General features: G+C 40.0%; 1 protein-coding gene across 1 annotated transcript in view; it reads right to left on the bottom strand.

Annotated features, from left to right (window-relative positions):
* The window catches only part of LOC149311735 (sodium- and chloride-dependent betaine transporter-like), a 75,420-nt gene that overhangs the window by 41,961 nt on the left and 14,456 nt on the right, over positions 1 to 19,003 (bottom strand). The window contains exons 3-4 of the mRNA XM_089527802.1: positions 13,591 to 13,725; positions 4,103 to 4,243 (exon numbers count right to left, since the gene is read on the bottom strand). Of these exons, the coding sequence (XP_089383928.1) occupies positions 4,103 to 4,243; positions 13,591 to 13,725 (276 nt within the window). The remainder of the gene's footprint in view (positions 1 to 4,102; positions 4,244 to 13,590; positions 13,726 to 19,003) is intronic.

Raw genomic sequence — 19,003 nt, 5'->3', positions numbered from 1 at the left:
AGATGTAGTTGTGATGGGAGATTTCAACTATCCTGAGAGTTGTAGGAAGTCAAACTCAGCCAAGAGTTTAAGGCCCAGAAAACTCCTCACTTGCCTGGAAAACAAGATCATTGTCCAAAAGATGGGAGAGGCAACTAGGGATCAGCTATTTTAGATGATCTTCCATTAGTGGTTAATGGAAGAGAGAGTGGCAGAATCCGTAGCTGGGAGTTTCTCCTGGAATTTCAGCAGAAAGGGGAAACCAAGCAAAGAACTTCCTGACTGTAAACAGTATTCAACAGTATTCAACATTGGAATATGCTGCCTCAGACTATGGTGGAGTTTCCTCTTTTGGAGATTTTTAAACAGAGGCTGGATGGCCATCTGTTGGGAATGCTTTGATTGTGTATTCCTGCATGGCAAAGAGTTGGACTGGATGGTCTTTGTGGTCTCTTCAAACTCTATGATTCTATAATTCTATGAAATAATTACAAGTTCATAAATCTATCTTACATCATAATTGCCTAACAGGGTGCCAGTGTATGTTTTTAATTTTATTGATACGGTAGTTTAATTTCATTTTTAACTTTTGTATAAAGCAAAAATTTAGCTGTATTTGTTTTAACTGTTGTAAAATTCCCTTGAGTTCCAGACTGAGGAAAAGATGAGATATAAAAAATAATTCCTGTTGCTTAATATTAATACTGTACATATTCCTGCCATGGGAAAGACAATGACCACGTGACATAGTTTTTTGTGGGTTTTTCGGGCTATGTGGCCATGTTCTAGCAGAGTTTCTTTCTGACGTTTCGCCAGCATCTGTGGCTGGCATCTTCAGAAAGAAACGTCATAAAGAAACTCTGCTAGAACATGGCCACATAGCCCGAAAAACCCACAAAAAACTATGGATGCCGGCCATGAAAGCCTTTGACAATGTGACAGTTTGAGGACTGTTGTAGTTCTGCAATAGGTCATGTGCTTTTTATGCAGAAGATCTGAGGCCCAGTCCCTGGTGTTTCTAGATATGACTGGAAAAGGTCTTGCCTGAAAATTGATGTTTGTTAGCAATACTGGGCTGGATGGACCAGCAGACTAACAGTATAAGGCACTTATTATGATCCTATATGGTCCGGATGCCTGCTCAGTTTGCTGTCCGAGTGCTAACTTCTAATGGGCAACTGCAAGTCTCTTGTTCTCTTTTCTTCATCAGTCCTTCTGACAGGGGACTGTCCTCCAGCAGCCCTCTCTAAAAAGGGAGAGATGGCCACTGTAAGTTAAGCCCTACTTGCAGTGTGCAAACAGCCATATTTTGAGATAAGGCAAGTCATGCACATTATCATTTGAAGATATGTATGTGCGTGTGTAAGACCATTTAGTCCAGTTTCTAAGATTATCTAACCACATCAGAGCCTAACTGTAATACGTAAACGGAACAAAACTATCTGGAGCATGGGACCAGGAAGCAGAGACTCAGATATATTATACAAAATGGCACTGTATTGTACAGTTTAAAGTACAAAACCATTAGATGTGTGATATAAGGATAAAAAACATAGCTCAACATAGTCACTGTTGGAAAAAGAAGTGAAAGCAAGTATTCTGAATAGAGCAAGAGGCACACAAAGGTCAGCAGAATCTCTGTAGATCACCTACCAAAGGCTGGCTAAACAAAGCTGCAGTTCATAGTCCCACTGCATGGGACTGGTCTCTTCAATGCCTTGAAAGCAAGAGGTGGGCAGGAGGCCTGTGATGTATTCAATTGCCATGTGGGAAGATCAGGGGTGCAACTTCCTTCTCCACCCATTCATAAGTTCAGGGGCTTGTGATCAGCTCTCAGAAAGGTTGTCCATAGGCCCAGACCCACAAAGACTTCTAAGAATAAAAACTAGACTTCAGTACCAGGCCAAGTATGGAAGTGGAGAGAAGGATATGTAAGGTGTATAACTAGTTCCTCCTTCCTGCCACAAAATACTCTAGGGCACAAATGGTTTTGCTTCCTGTAGGAAAGCTGGTGTCACTCAGTCCATTCCATGTACAGATGTGAGATGGAGTGACAGATAGTTTTAATGTAAAGTCAAAGGCTTTCATGGCTGGCATCCATAGTTTTTTGTGGGTTTTTGGGCTATGTGGCCATGTTCTAGCAGAGTTTCTTTCTGACGTTTTGCCAGCATCTGTGGCTGGCATCTTCAGAGAATGCTTTGCCTGGAAAAATTGGGTGTATATATACTGTGTGAGCCTGGGAATGCAGGAGTGATTTGCATGTGTATTGTTCTGGGAGGCTAATGCAAAGGAACACGAGAGACACCGCAGACTGGGCCAGCCAGAAAAATCAGCAGTAGCAGAACATGCCACAAACCATCCTGGGCATATAATACTCTTTGAAAACACTGAAGTTCTGGACCATGCCAACCACTACCATGTCAGGATGCACAGGGAAGCCATTGAGATCCACAAACATCTGGATAATTTCAACCGGAATGAAGAAACCCTCAAAGTGAACAAAATTTGGCTACCAGTCCTGAAGAATAACAAAATAAGGACTCAGCAAATACAAATGGGAAACCATTCAGTCAGGGGCTTTCCCAGCAGATAATGATCACCAATTAGCAGACATTAATCCTGTTTTGCATTAGCCTCCCAGCCTGAGGCCGGCTATCAGCACAGAACAATACACATGCAAATCACTCTGCATTCCCAGGCTCACACAGTATATATACACCCAATTTTTCCAGGTGAAGCATTCTCTGAAGTTGCCAGCCACAGATGCTGATGAAACGTCAGAAAGAAACTCTGCTAAAACATGACCACATAGCCCAAAAAATCCACAAAAAAGATAGTTTTAACTTCAGGTGGTCAGAAGAGGCCATGTAGAACACACAAATCTATCCTCAGATGGAGATGAGTTGGGTGTGTGTGTGTGAGCCTCTTCAGGAATATTTAACAAGTTGTCACTGGTGCCCTTTAGCATGTGAGAGAGTTGCCTCACTCTGCCCGACAGGTTGGGGAGCTGCATTTTTATGACTGAAGTGTCTATACTCTTATAGTGTACCCTCTTTACACAAGGAGTTCCCTTCCCAAGTGGAAAGATCCTGAAGGGGTTTAGTTTTTAGAAGTCCTAAATTCCCTGAAGACACTAGAGCCCATCTGATCTTAGAAGCGAAGCAGGGCCAGGCCTGGCTAGTACTTGGATGAGGGATCACCTAGGATTACCAGGTGCTGTGGATTATATTTCAGAGAAAGGCAATGGCAAATCATCTCTGAGTATTCCTTGCCTATGAAAACCCTATGAAATTCATGGGGTTGTCATAAGTGTATGCCTTCAAGGTGACCTGAAGGCCCATGCATACATGCACGCGCACACAAAATGTATTAGATAGACTAAGAAAAAGAGAACTGGCAGTACCAAGCTCCCCAAAGGTACAGATAGATGTGTCACAAGTGTCAGTCGAAACATTAGGAAGAGAGTGGCAGGCACCTGAGAACTCTCAGATATTCAATTAATTAATTTTACTAGCAATGAGGTGATATAGAGGCTGGAATCCTGTTGGTTGTTACCAGATGAATAAGTGCCTCAGCTGGACATTTTGTCCAATGCAGAATGTTTGCATTAAGTTCAAAGTTGCAGAAGCAAAGTAGCACAGGTGATGCCATTATGCATGCATATGCCTCATATGTTGATACCCATGCACATTCAAAGGCACATTTGAGAGTGCATTCAGTTGCACAACTTTCCCAGGCACCATAAGGACCGTATAGCAAATTCAATATGTAGACACAGATTCAAGCATCCACGGTTTGAAAATGTTCCAAAAAAGTATAAATTTCAAATATCAAACCTTGATTTTCCATTTTTTTATAAGGGACACCATTTTGATATGTCATTATATTTAATGGGACTTGAGCATACATGGATTTTGTTATCCACAAGGGATCTTGGAACCAAACCCCAGCGTATAACAAGGGTCCACTGTAATTCTGTATGCTACATGGTCTCAGTGATCTTAGCTTTGTATCTTCCAACTTGAAAAACAAAGTATCTGGGCCCAGTTCCATAAAGGACAGTAAAAACAACCGCAGATCCACATTTTTCCAGAAAGGCATAATCTTACCAAAGTTTTCATACCTGAATTCCAGGGATTATTGCAGCTGGCCCAAGGGAGGACAGCAGTGAAGGAGTTAAATAGGTAAAACAGGGCCCAAGCCAAAATGACAATGTAGTAAATATTCAGGTATGATTCGATGACTTGTGAAGCATATCCAATTCCTGAGTGGAAGACAAACAGAAAGAGATCTGGAAATATATATACAGAAGGGACCACTAAGAACAGTCACAAAAGAGACTCAACTTTCTATTAGGGCTGATGAAGAACCTGTGACTCCCCAGATGTTGTTGGATTACAGCTCCCATAGGTTCTCTGCAATGGCCAGTAGAGACCTCCCATCAGTTCTAAAGGTTTTTTTCCCTCTCTTGCTTTCTTTCTCACACACAGAAGTAGCAGAAATAGAAAACCAATGAGGAGCAAAGCCAGCAACACAATAAGTTGCTTTTTCAACACGGCAGGCATTGTCAAAAACTATTACAGTACTTTTCAAAAACTACAAAAAAAAGTAATAGGAATGAATCATTTTTCTTTTTTTTCTTTTTAATGGGGTTCATAGCTTGCAGGGCAGGAACCAGGTTTTCCAGTAGATCATGGATCCTTTCCTTTCGTGTGAGCATTGTAAATAACTACCAGCATGTCAGGGACAGTGGCAAGGCATACCAGGGACAGAATTATGGAAAATTACTCTTTTTGGACACAGCTCCTAGAATACACCAACCAGAATGGTCACTGCCCATACAAGCTCTGTCCCCTAACCACTAGCCATGCTGCCTGGGGAACTGAGGGAGATGTAGCATATATTTAAAAAAGTAGCTTCCCCATCTTTGACGAGAGTAGCCTTTCACTCTGGCCCTATCTCTCTGACCATTTATCTCCCCCTCTGATTATGCAGAGGGTTCCATTTGAGCCAGTGGCAGCTGTTGGCTTGCTTCCTTGTCAACTGGACAATGAGTCTGCTCTGAGGTTTAGTCTGAACTGTAAAGGAGCTATCTAAGATGCTGATCTCTTCATCCAACATAGAGAAGCCTCCAAATGCCACCTTTTTTGTGCTATGCTCTACATAGACTTTAGGATCACTCCCTCAATTGAATTTCACTATTTTCTCTCATAATATTCTGAAATCTTTTTTCCGCCTGCCAAGCTGGTCAACATCTTTAGGCAGCATCAGATGCATTATGCATGGGAAAGAGGAGGTTTATATTCACAAACATTTCTAGAGTACCTTTCCCCATTGTCAGTCTCAAAACACTTCAAATGGACTAAATTAATCCAATTCAACAATGGCATTTAAAGTATCTGGTTATTATAGTTCTGTTGATGAGGAGAATAGATATACTTAAATATTTGCAGACATCCATATTTTACTATACTTGTAATTTTTCAACTTTTTTTTCTGGGTGCTGAATCACATCATCTTCAGGCTCACCATATGGAATTATATACTACATGAAATGGGGAAGGGAGGGATCATTTCCCTCAAAGAGAAAAGATCTGGACCCTACAGATCAGGGCTTGACAAGTGTTAATGGGCTGCATGCTACACCCACATACCTATCAACTCTCCTGATGAGGCAGGGACAATCCTTATTAATCCTGTATCATCCCACTTTGTCCCAGTTTCTCTCTCCCCCTCCCATTTTCCCCTTCATCCTCAGCATACCTCCACTGTTGCAAATTGAGTGCAAATTGTAAAAGTAGTTAGCACTCAGTTAACTCAACAGGGGGGAGAGGAGATGAAGAGGGTGGAAACCTACCCTTCCCAGTAAGCCCAGACAAAAGCAAACTTCTGCAGCCTCACCTAAGCTTCTGTACTCTTCCTCATTAATAACCTTTACAATCTTGACTCCACTCTGATGTTGCTTGGACATATGTATCCAATTTCTCACCTATGAAATATTGAAAGATATGCATCCACCCCATTAACAGTCAGCCTCAGACCTCTTAGACTCTACTCAACCCATTTTTCAAAACCAGAAGATCAGTTCCAGTTTTGAAAAAGTTTATTTGGGACAACAACAACAACAACCATGCAAAGCCAAAATAACATTGTCATGAACAATCACACGATTCAAGATTTCTCGGGCATGAATGTCTAAAAATAATTCCAATGAAAAGAGTGAATCTGAGGAGAGAGCTGGAGGCTGTACATGGGGACATGGGGGGCACATGGAACCTATAGGTTGCCTAATTCCCACCTATTAGTCTAAATAAAAATCAAAGCTCACAGCATTTTATCAGATTCCATAACCACTCACATGCCTTCACATTTGATACTTCTTCCCCCACATGGTCTGTAGAGAGCATGGGTTTGCACTTTTACTTTTTTTTTTCTTGCTTTTGTCCATGATTTGCTACATCTTGCATCAATGAGGGCAAAACTGCATAGGACGTGTGAAGTTATCTGTTTGTGCAAGGATACCTAATCTGGTCATTTTTATTTTTCAGAGGAAAAGAAACAGCCATAGGGATCTAACCAAGAATGCACACTCAATCTTGCCTGGGCCCTTGTAGCTGTTTTGATCTGAAAATGTTCCCCACCTTGACTGCTTTGTCCTTGAAACGGTTGTGTTTCATATTTTTAGGGGTAAAAAGAAAATTATTTTGAGCAAAATACCAACATCAGGATTTTGCTTCCTGAAGCACTGTAGCAAATGGCACCTCTCCCACCCTAAAAGTCAAGGTACAAAAACTACAATGTGGTGCAAAAAGAGTGGTGCAAAAATAAAGCTGTTCTTATTTGGTTCTTCATCATGCTTTAGCCCAAATTTTTAAAAATGTGTATATTGTGCATTTTATTTCATTTCTTAATAAAGGCATTTGAAGAGTTCTGAACTGCACATTAAATATTAACCATTCCCTTATTTAGTATGCTGCCATCTTTACTCAACTTTGCCCTCTATGTGTGTGCATTGTGTGCCTTCAAATAGTTTCTGAACTATGGCAAGCCTAAGGCAAACATATCATCGGATTTTCTTGGCAAGATTTGTTCAGAGGAGGTTTGCTATTGCCTTACCCCTGAGGTTGATAACATATGACTTCCCAAAGTCACCCAGTGGATTTCATGGCCAACCCTGGTCTCTAGAGTCCTAGTCCAACGTTCAAATCACTATGCCATGCTGGCTGTCAGACCTGATTGAATTAGCTGCTGGTATGTATTTGCACATGTGTGTGTAGACCTGAGGGCTAAATTCATCTGCCAGTCCCAAGTAAAATAAACCTACTGAATCAATGGGATTTACACAAGTGTTGACTTACTATTCCGTATTTGATTTAGTGGATGGGACTACCAACTGGAATCAAGCCATTGCTCTCTTAAACATTCCAAATTTATACAACTCTATTACCATGGTTTTAGTATTGCATGAGCTAGAATACTCCAGGAGCAGCCCAGAGTATTCTGGCTCCAAAGCTGTCCCAATGTCTCACAGATGTCCTGCTGTGCTGCCACCGCTGGTGCAAGTCACTCACCTTGAGTTCAGAAGAAGGCATCCAGCATCAATCATGTGGCTGGTTGCCTCATTCTAACCTTGGAGCAAGCAACTTGTGTCAAGCAGCAGCAGTGGTGGCACAGTGAAAACAGCTACCCAGCATCCCAACAGAGGACTCCAGATCTGGCAGGAAGACCCAGAACAAAAGGTGACTTTAAAAAAAAGTTTTAAGGGGTGTACACCTTGGGTTTAGTGCTGAACTGGCAAGATCTTGTCTGGATTGTTTACACCAGAAATGGTGATTGGGCTCTCTGTTGTCTGGACTGACCATCATGGGAATGGGGTGAGGATATTTTATTTGGCCTGTGCAGACTGGGCCCAAAATTCTCATAGTGACTTACAGCAGTGGCATCTTCTGAAAAATTATAAAGAATGGCTTGAAAACAGGCATCAAACATGGCCACCCACACTTTCCAACCTATTTTTCCTGCATAAAAGCAAGTTTCTTGAATAGATAATTCTATTTTTTTTCTTCAAACAACATGAAGGGGGGGGGGGGGGAGGGGTTGGCATGCAGTAAGCCCCAAACTGCAAAAAGTCTTCAACAACTTTGAGTTTTTTCAGCACTCTGCGGATAAATTTGAATTATTCATTCTTGCTGGCAAGAGTGAATACTGTACTTACAAAGATTTACATCATTAGTAAACACCCATTTGCCAGCATGGAAAGCAAAGGAGCTTTGCCAGAGCATTGCCTTTAGTATGTACCTATGCTACAAGAAGGATCAGTTTATACATGCAGCAGAAATTAGGTGATAATTAAATGGAAGAATTCTCAGATGATATAACACTGAGTGTTATTCCATACTGCAGATGGGAGAATCACGTTTTTTAATATTCAACTATATAAAAACACATTGCTGTAAGGAAACTAATAAAACTAGTAATACATTGGGATGCAACCTTTGTCCCTGATAATTTTCATTCATTAATGCAGTACAAAATAATCTCTCTCTCTGTATGTATGTGTGAATGGATTACAAAGAAGAGCTATGCATTTTATGTTATTTGCTAACAAGCTAGCTCCATTTCTTGCATTTCATGTTCGAGTACTTACAAACAAACTCAGTTTTTAAAAGTTAGTATCTTCTTCAATTCTTTTCCAGTACATGAACTTCTTCCAAAAAACACTATTCATATACACTCAGACCAGTTAAAGATATTGAAGATTTCCAGAAAGAAGCAGTAATTTATCCATTTATGAGCCAGTAACTAATTCCAGATCTTCCTGTAAAATAATGTGTTTTTAAGTACCCATGAAATAAATAAGGAGTTGCGGGGGAGGGAGGATATCTTTTCCAGTAAGCACTCTGATGGCATCCAATCTCGCTTGCCAAAATGGTTACATATTAGGGTTAGCTAACAATTCCCTAATGCTTCCCCAGAGCACTGAACTAGAGGAAGTCACTTCCATTGATTGAGAGACCATGTCATGCCCCTAAAGACTGCAGATGATCACCCTCACCATTCTGTGACTTGGTTGATTGTGTCTTCAACTGGCCAACTGTCTCTAGTGGAGCAAGTGACCACTGTGTATCATTTCTCAGTCCTTTAGGCATGTTTTAATCCCAAGGTGGCCATTTTAACATACTGTTAGGCTTTTCAGTTCCTCCCCCAGTAGATCCAAGCAAACATATGATTGTACTGAAATCCTCAGTCACACCCAGAGGCTTCTGGGGGTGCAGTTAGTCAATTTTCAGCCAAAAATTGGAGACATAGGTATGTAAAACAATCTAGGTGGATGCATGCAGCCTATAGGCCACACTATCCCTTGTTGTTGTAGTTGTGTATATTTAAGTCATTTGCAACCTATGGCAACCCTGTTATGGGGTTTTCCTGGCAAGATTTATTCAGAGGAGGGACCAATACTGGTCCATGATCCATTGGTTGATTTTCTAGGATGTGTTTCCAGCAAAAAATAAACAATAGGAACCTTAGAGTCTATGTAAATTGAAAACAACTTGAAGGCACACAACAACAAGAGACCAATGGTCCTAAGTACGATACCAGTCCCTAACTCATGGGATGGGGGATGGGGGTCTGTCACATCAGATAACCTACTGGTCTGTCACATCAGATAACCTAAGAAGCTATGCTCTAATTTAACCTTCCCCAGTCTAGCACCCTTAAGATGTACCACATCACCTGCAAATAACATGTCCAATGAGCAGGGCTAATGGGAATTTTAGGGCAGAAACATCTGGACAGTGCCAGCTTGAGAAAGACTGCTCTATTTCTAGATAACATGGGAGGGAAAGAGGCTGTTTTCTCAGGAGAAAGTCTCTGACAGGGCGCTGGTCAACATCTTTTGCTGCCTGAAGCAGAACAGAAAATGCCTCTCCCCCACAAGTCATGTTGTACAGTATCTCAGGACTCCTACAGTTTAGTTTAAAGAAGAATGAGTTCTCATAAGACAGCTCCTTAGATTTCACTGGTTGTTATCATGTAGGTGTTCCATAAGTTCCATCTTTTTTAGGGCTGTTTATTGCAATATCGTGGATCTCCCCTAGGACTCTTACAATTAATAATAATAATAATCAGGTGTGGGCAATTTTTCACCTCTTAATTTCTTTTCAAATTAAGAGTTATAGCCCAAAAGATATGTCTCAGATTTTAAAGAAACCCATCTGAGGTTGAGAATAGATCAACCAACATCTGCTAATGGTAGAAAGCAGTCAAGGTACCTGGACTGAGAAAGGGAGAACTCTCACCCTGAAATTGTGGAGAGGCAAGTCAACCCTCATCAGTACATGAGCCACCCAGAATAAAAACTGAATAAAAATTCCTGACCTTCAAAGACACACAAAACATATACCTGAGGCAGTCTGCCTAATGTTACAGTCAGCATTATAGTGCTTCCTTGAGCTTTCAGCTGTACTGGTAATCAAAAAGGAAATCCCTAGGAGCAAGATTGGTCCCTCTGTTACATATATTTTCCTCAGCTTAAAAATTGCCTTATTTTATTGATTGTGTGTGAAGTGCTCTGGGGAGTCTTGTTGGCTGATGAATAGAATAAAAAAAAAATTAAATCAATAAATCAAGATTACCCTGGCATTAACCGCTTTGGGAAGTGCCACGTTGCTGAAATGCAGCTGGTACCTAAGCAACATAATTTGCCTCCCCAATGTAAACAACATATTGTTGGATGTAGAGGTTATAAAAAATTGGATCTTTTTAAACTACAGCTTGTAGAATACCTAGCCACCATGGCCTGTAGCCGCACGGAGACTGGAGATTCTGGGAATTGTAGTCACCCTTCAATAACTTTCCCAAGCTTTTTTTCAAAGTGACATCATGACAGGTATATTAGGTTCAGTATACTAGGGTATAATAAGTTAAGGCACTTCTTGGCAGACCACCCGCACACTCTAAGAAGAGAGCCACACATTTGTTACTGGAGCCAGTAGGTTGTAGTCGCTTGAGTGTCAGACTAGGACTCCAGAAGACAAAGGATCAAATCCCCACTCGGCCATAGAAACCCACTGGGTGACCTTGGGCAAGTCACACTCTCCCAAGAGGAGGACAAAAGCAACCCTCTCTGATTAAATCTTGCCAAAAAAAAAAAAGTTATAAGTTTGCCTTAGGGTCACCATAAATCGGAAGCAAGCTGAAGGCACACAGCAACAACGGTTTAGAGAGAGAATAGAAAGGCACACTTCAGATCAGTAGGGACCTCCCATCTTCTCTGAGAGATGAACTATACCTCCTGAGAGACCCATCCTGTCTTCACTTTGATGCCCCTTGTGTGTATGTGCCTTCAAGTCACCTGTCAACTTATGGTGAGCCCATGAATTTCATAAGGTTTTCTTAGGCAAGGAATACTCAGAGGTTGTTTTGCCAATTCCTTACTACAGCTTCAGTATTTGTTGCTAGTCTCTCATCTAAGTACTAACCAGGGCTGACCCTCCTTAGCTTCCAAGATCAGATAAGAACTGGTGCCTTTAGGGTATTACCTATGCAGCAATAGGTAGTTCCTTTGTGAAAAGCTCATAGCTGTTACATAGCAAACACTCGCATCTATCCCCTGCTAGTAGGGATGGTTGTCAGCTTGGATTGAAACCCTGTTTTCTAATAGGCAAACAACCTAGGATACTCAAACACACAAATCTTTAACCCATTTTTCACATTTATAAAATGTAGCTATGGAAAAATCATTAAGAGAGGAAGGGATCGCTCTGTTTTTTCCTACTAAGCTGCTTTTCCATTAATATCCCCTTAGCTGATTTTTAACTCCAGAAAGGGAAAATGTAAGGATACCTGTGTCTCATCAATGTCTGAGCTGAAAAACAGCACTGGAGGGTTAAAAGTTATAAACACGGTTGCCTTGCACCACTTTTCTACAGCAGATGGCAGCCTTCACAGCCACACTTTGTATTTTATCCTCAGCATAGAGAACAGCAGCTGAGGGCTGAGAAGGTGGAGGAATTTGTTCCATTTGCATTTTAATGTGAGCCTACATAATTCACATTCCCCAAGCCAATATAAACTAAAATGTAGTTACAATATATATGTGCTTTCCCAACTTTTATAATGCAGTTCTCCATTTTAAAAATTATGTACAAAAATTATATGATAATAATATTTTTTTACATGCCACATGCTAGGAGAAATTGATCCACAAAATGTGCTTTTTAGCTAACATTTTGTACATAAATATATTACAAGAGATACACATTAATTTTGGTTTTACTTTTTCAAAAAAAAAAATTAACTAGTGAATCAACGAAACAAAAATGAGAAATTTGCAGAAAACAAAACTGGCAACTTCACCCATTCCTAGCTAAGGGAGGATAATTTTAGTAAGAAAAATCACCTGACAGGAAAGGGTTAAGAAATGTCTCTCTCAAACTGTTTCTGTTCCTGTCTCTGTCTTCCATGTTAGACTGCAGCCTCCATGGCTCTGTTTGGTAAAGGACACTGATAGAGGATCTGTAAAAACTCAAAGTTTGGAAAGTTACCTTTCAACTACAGTTCTCAGAATCCCTAGCATCATGGCCATTGTGGATTCTGGAAACTGTAGTCCAAAGGAAACTTTTCCATATCCTGGGAAAACTATATGCAGCTGAGCATCACATACAGTGGGTCTGAGGTATTCTCCTCACAAGACATATACTCCTACTGATCTCAGTGTGCCAGGAATGCAATATTCAAGCAGAAAATAGGAGTATTCATATTGCAAAGAATAGAGTAGGATTATGTGTCTCCACAAATGGTTTCTGTATGATCCCACCTCAAGGAACCTGCCACCCAGTTGAGCTGATGTCAGCAATCAGGGAGAAGGAAAGTTGGAAGTATTGCTGCTTCTTTTTCAGCACGCTCTGTCTGTATCCCCTGACTAAGTCGAGAAGAGCAGCACCGGTCCTATCATTAGGCAGTGTGAGAGCTGATTCAGGTAACAGATACTGGGGGACGAGGACACATTAGAAACAGGATATCAAGAGGACAGAGATATATGATCCATGCATCCTGCCCTAAGCCAGCTGATCTCCAGTACTGTGGAAGACACTGTCTTATTTCTTGTGTTGAAATATGAGTCAGCTACCAGTTTGGCCAGAATCTGTACCAAAACCAGGGAGACACAGCATATCTTTTGCCTCAGGCAACTAAACATCTTGGGCCAGCCCTGCAAAAGAACCATCCTGTGTAGCCAGTGTAAACACAATATGCTGCAGTGGGCTGGATGCTAAAACTCCGAAGCCATTCCTAGTATTTGGAAATGTAACTTTTTACATGAATTTCCCAGCCAGTACAACTACCAGAGAGGGCTTGCTTCCCTGACCATGACTTTGGCTCCATCTTTTGGCTGCTGCATGTTGAGTACTAGTTCTGCCCCTGCTAACAAAGTCACTTTGGAATGACTCACACTTTAGATTCAGGCTATATTTTTGGAACAGGTACATGTTCGGCACCTGGCTCAGAGCCATGCCTTGTAGTGGGAGAGCTCGGAGGGAATTAGATCAAAAAGTACACCTAGTGTTTGATGGAAAATTACCAAGCGTTTTCCATGTACTACCAACCTACCTTCAAAGATCGGACAGATCTTTCTCCAGGCAGTGATTCCCCCTTGACTGGTATATTGCCCAAGTGCTGTCTCTAAGAGGAAGACAGGAATCCCACAGGTAAAGAGGAAGATGAGGTAAGGGATGAAGAAGGCACCTGTAAACAAAGAGAAGGTTTATATGGAGCAGAAACAAATTTGTTTTATTAATTTTTTTTACAAAAAGCAGGAAGAAAATAAACGCTCATGCTGGGCTAGATTAATAATCATACAGTACTAACTGTTAACTGGGCACCCCATACAATTGGGTACATTAATGGCAGGACCAGCTCTACCATTAGACAAAGTAAGGCAGTCACCTCAGGCAGCAAATGCTGAGAAGCAGCCACAAATTGCCACAAAAGAGCTGTGTGCTATACAGCCTCCTTGGGCACCCTAAGCCAGTAGCAGCAGGACATCAGTTTGTAGCTACCATGCGTTTCCTCCCCAATGTCTCTATGCTACAACGTCAGGGTGAAATCATGGTCCAATCAGGAGATGTTGGTGTTTTCTCAAGCCCTATCCCACATATTCTGGTTTACATGCATAAGAATACAAAAGTATATTGTAGCATCTTTGAGACTAACTGAGAGAAAGAAATTTGTAGCATAAGATTATATGCAATTTGCTCAGAAATTATTTATTTGGAGGGGGTGAGTAGCAACATTTTAAGGTGATACCAAATGGTTCAGGATGGTGAAAACCCAAGTGAAATATGAAAAACTCCCAAAAGATCTTTGCAAAGTGGATAGATAATGAGAACTGCTACAATATTACTGTTATTGTTGTTGTTATTATGTTTTTTGCTATGTATTGCTATGTTATATTTCTTTATTATCTTATGTATATTGTTATTATTTATTGCTATTGCTTTGTATTTCCCTACTGTTGTAAGCCACCCGGATTCCTAGTGATTGGGCGAGGTATAAATAAATTCTATTATTATTATTATTATTATTATTATTATTATAACTGAATTTGCACACTGAAAGGTGGCCAGCCAGGACAAAGATCTTGGGGTTATGACAGATAGCACCATGAAAAAGTGAATCAGCATGTGACAGCTGCAAAAGGGAGGAGGGAGGTCTAGAAAATGGTCCAAAACAACAACAACCACTATCATAATTTCTATGCTGCAGCCACCTTTTAGAAAAATATGTATAGTTCTTGCTGTCCCACCTCAAAAAGGTCATTATAGAACTGGAAAAGATCTAACCAAAAGGCATCGGGGATGTAATATAAGAACAATTTATAGTATTATGCAGAGTTTGCAAATCATTTTTGGTCTACACTCTCTTAGCCTGGCTGGGGTATACTGTTAGTAAGTAAAAGTAATTTTTCCCATCTTCTGCTATAGTGTATAATGAAGGGAAAGTGAATAGAAGAGATGAGCCTTTGGATCAAAAGACATTGAATTTAGACTAACCTTGGTGTGATTGATGCAGTTCACAACATATTTGATCTTATTTTACTCTATTTTGTCAGTGTGGGAATGTTTCCCAAACTTATGAAAGCTTGTATAAAACAAGACGATACAAGCCAAAGGTAGCAGAGCCTTGAAATGAACCCTGAAGAGAAATGAATGTAATAATGTACTTCCTGGAGTTGTACTTGAGTTGTAATAATATACTTCCACACGATGGAGAACAGGTTTATGCCAATACACTTTCTTATCCCTTTTTAATTCAGTGCTTCCAGGGTATCTTAAGCCAAAATTGCTTTGTATGGTTGAACAAGGATTTGTTGTTAATTCCTGTCAAGGTGACTTTGGCTTTCGGTGACCCTATGAATGAGAAGGCTCCATGTCACCTTGTTATCAATAGCCTTGCTTAGGTCTTGCAAACTCAAGACCATGGCTTCCTTGATGGAGTCTATCTACCTATATTATGATCTGCCTGTTCTCATATTGCCTTATTCCTTGTTGTAGTAGTAGTCGTTGTGTGCCTTTAGGTCGTTTCTGATTTAGACAACCTGAAGGTGAACCTATTAGGGTTTTTCTTGGCAATATTTGTTTAGAGGGGTTTGTCTTGTTGGAATGTGAGTGTGCAGTCTTTCCTCGGAAGCACTTGGGAGGATAATCACCAAGCAACTGTCTCAGAGCTGTCTGTGCTGTTCAGGAATCTTCTCCTTCCCTCCGATGCCGATAAAACACACTGAAGCAAGCTTCTCTCCAAAGAGGCTCTTTAATCTTTCAGTTGCAATATATACAGAAAGCAGATCTCCAAAGCTACACATCCACCACCAACCAACCAAAAAACCCACACTGTACAATGATGCTTGAGCTTTTTGTACACCTTTGCCATGTGGCCACTAAGTCCAGCCTCTTCCCACTGTGTCACCTTAATTCTTGTCCACCAGGCAAGATGACCATGTATATTTACAATAGTTTTCAACACTTCCCAGTGCTTTCCGGCACATGATGACCTTGCAGATACATCACATGTCCTGACCCAGCTGTAACCAATTCCTTGGTTATCAGACTGCAAGTGACCCATAGTTACTTTTCTCACTTCTTCTGCATCTGGATATTTTATATCAGGCTTTTATTCTCTAACAGTCTTTGCCTTCCTCTGAGGATGAGAGAGTATGACTTGCGCAAGGCCACCCAGTGGGTTTTCATGGCTGAATTGGGATCCAAACCCTGTTCTCCAGAGTCCTAGTCCAGTGTTCAAACCACTAGACCATATTAGCTCTCACTCTCCCCCTTACCAAGCATTATTGTCTTTTCTAATGAGCCATGTTTTCTCATGATATGTCCAAAGTACAACAGCCTCAGTGTAGCTTTAGTCATCTTGGCTTCCAGGGAGAGTTCGGGCTTGACTGATTGTCTTTTTGATTGTCCACAGTATTCTCAGCATTCTTCTCAAGCAGGTTATTCTCAGCACTCTTCTCCAGCACCACATATCAGATTAGTTGATCTTCTTTCTGTCTACTTTCTTCACTGGCCAGCTCTGACATTCATACATGGAGAATACAGTGGATTGGACGATTCTGACTTTAGTGCTCAGTTGTATATCTTTACACTTTAGGACCTTATCCGGTTCTTTCATAGCTATTCTTCCCAATCCTAGTCTTCTTCTAATGTCTTGACTGCAGTCACCATTCTGGTCAATATTTGATTCAAGGTATAGGAACTCTTTAACTGAGTTTGCAAGACCTGAGCTTTCAAGACCTGAGCAAGGCTATTGATAACAGGGTAACTTGGAGGCCTCTTATTCATAGGGTTATCAAAACTCGAAGTCACCTTGATATCAATTAACAATAAATCGTTATTCAACTATAAAAAGAAACTGTGGCTTAAAATGTTCTCAGCCAATGTGCCAATATCATGTCATCCATTCCAGTAGTATTTAGCAATCCAGTAAAATGGGACAGCAAACCTTGAGGCACTTCCAATAATTTGGAAGGGCTCCTGAAACAAGTTTGGGAGATACAAACATTAAGCCTCTTCTCATTGCTTTATCACATGGTTGATGAAGCAAAAACCAAACTGTCTCACTGGCCAGTCCGAAACATTTTGAAATCCTACTGTACACAAAATTTTCTACTGTACACAAACAAAAAATTTCTTTCTCACTGGCCCAACACCTTCTAAAGATATTTACATAGGTTTTTAATAGTCACATTCCATTTCCTAGGAGAACCTAAATTTGCCCTCCAGGGAGCTGTGTCAGGGCCAGCAACAATAATTCTGACTAAAACTCATTCCCATGGCAGATAATTAAGTACAATGTCTAAAGATCAGCTCCCTTGGTGAAGTCCCAGTCATATTAAAGAAATAAAGAGTCAGATCGCAACTATTTTCTCAAAATGGCTTTAACTATAGTTGATGGGAACATGAGGCCAAAGGAATGTAGAGATATATGCTGGGGTTTGATTCCAAGATCCCCCATGTATACCAAAATCCGTGTATGCTCAAGTCCCATTAAATATAATGACATAGCAAAATGGTGTCCCTTATAAAAAAATGGAAAATCAAGGTTTGATATTCGAAATTTATACTTTTTTGGAACATTTTCAAACTGTGTATGCTTGAATCCGTGTATAAAAAATCTGTGTATAAGAAGGGCCGAATGTATCTTCACCCCTAGGCAATCCAACACCAAGCCTAGTGGAATATATTGTCCATACACACCATGTGTAATAAGCTGTCTGTACATGAGTCCTTTCAAAGCGTTGGTTTATACTGGAGTAAGCAACCTCTTCAGGTTTGGTGGCTATGTTTTCACTGGAAACCAACTAGGGGCTTCCTCCATATGTCACAAGCTCTCACCATTGCTGCTGAACTCACATCAGCACTAAACGTTTTTATTTTTCATTTTTACCACCCTCCACAAAAAAAAAAAAACAACCCTCCAAACAAACCCATAAATCACATGCAACAAACACAGCTTCTCTGAAAGTTTAATAGTATACACGTTACCTATCCCTAATTTAGATTGTAACAAATATGTAGTTGCTGGTCATTTGTTACGAGGCATTTATGTATTGCTTCAGCTGTGAAAATAACATTTTTCTCCCAAAAAAACACTCAAAGCCCCATATATTACTGTGAAAATGCATTTTCCTCTAATCATCCAGTTTGTGCATAACTGCTAAAAGAATTTAGATGCGTAATTATCATGATGAGGACCTACTGGATTGTGTCTGATTGTTGCCACTCATATTCTCTCCCTCCCTTCTCACATACACACCCCCTATGCCTTTTCAACAGTTTTCTGTAATTATGGAGAAGTGTGAACACAACAAAGATTTCATAGACATGTAAAAAGATAGCAGTTGTAAATAAAACTGTGTGGCCATTCATATTTTGATTTATTTCTATTTATTTATTTTAAAAAAATTATTATGAAACATAAAATTTCAACATCCATATCCACATAAAACAAAACATTGCAAACAACCTATCTAAACACAGATTCCTATTCTAAACCATAAAAAATTACACCTTACAAAAAACTTCCTTTCTTTCCAAGTTTACCTGATTAATTTTTAATATAAGTTTTTCTCCCTATAAATTAACATGTCTAGAGTAAGTTTTTTCCATATAATTTAAACTGAACCTTCATTATTGTAATTTGGTTTTCCCAAACCTATATATTTATATATTTTACAGATTTTATTAGTCCAGACCATTTTTCCAGTTTTGTCTCCATTTGTTTTCTAAAAAACAAATCAAAGGATTCTAGTCCTTTTTAAATTTTTCTGTAGGGTTTGGGTTTTTTTTTTTTTTTTTGCAGTATTTGTATTAGTTTGTCTATTTCCATAAAGTCAATCACTTTTGCCATCCAGTCTTTTAGATTGGGCGTTGTTTTTTCTTTCCATTTTGAAGCGTACAATAATCTAGCAGCTGTTGACATATTTATTTCTATTTATGAGGTGTGTGTAAATTGTAAG

The sequence above is a fragment of the Sceloporus occidentalis genome, unplaced genomic scaffold, assembly GCF_023333645.1.
Source record: "Sceloporus occidentalis isolate IW3139 unplaced genomic scaffold, rSceOcc1.0.p SCAF_5, whole genome shotgun sequence".
In the NCBI taxonomy this organism is placed as follows: domain Eukaryota; kingdom Metazoa; phylum Chordata; class Lepidosauria; order Squamata; family Phrynosomatidae; genus Sceloporus; species Sceloporus occidentalis.
This window is presented reverse-complemented; position numbering and strand designations above follow the sequence as displayed.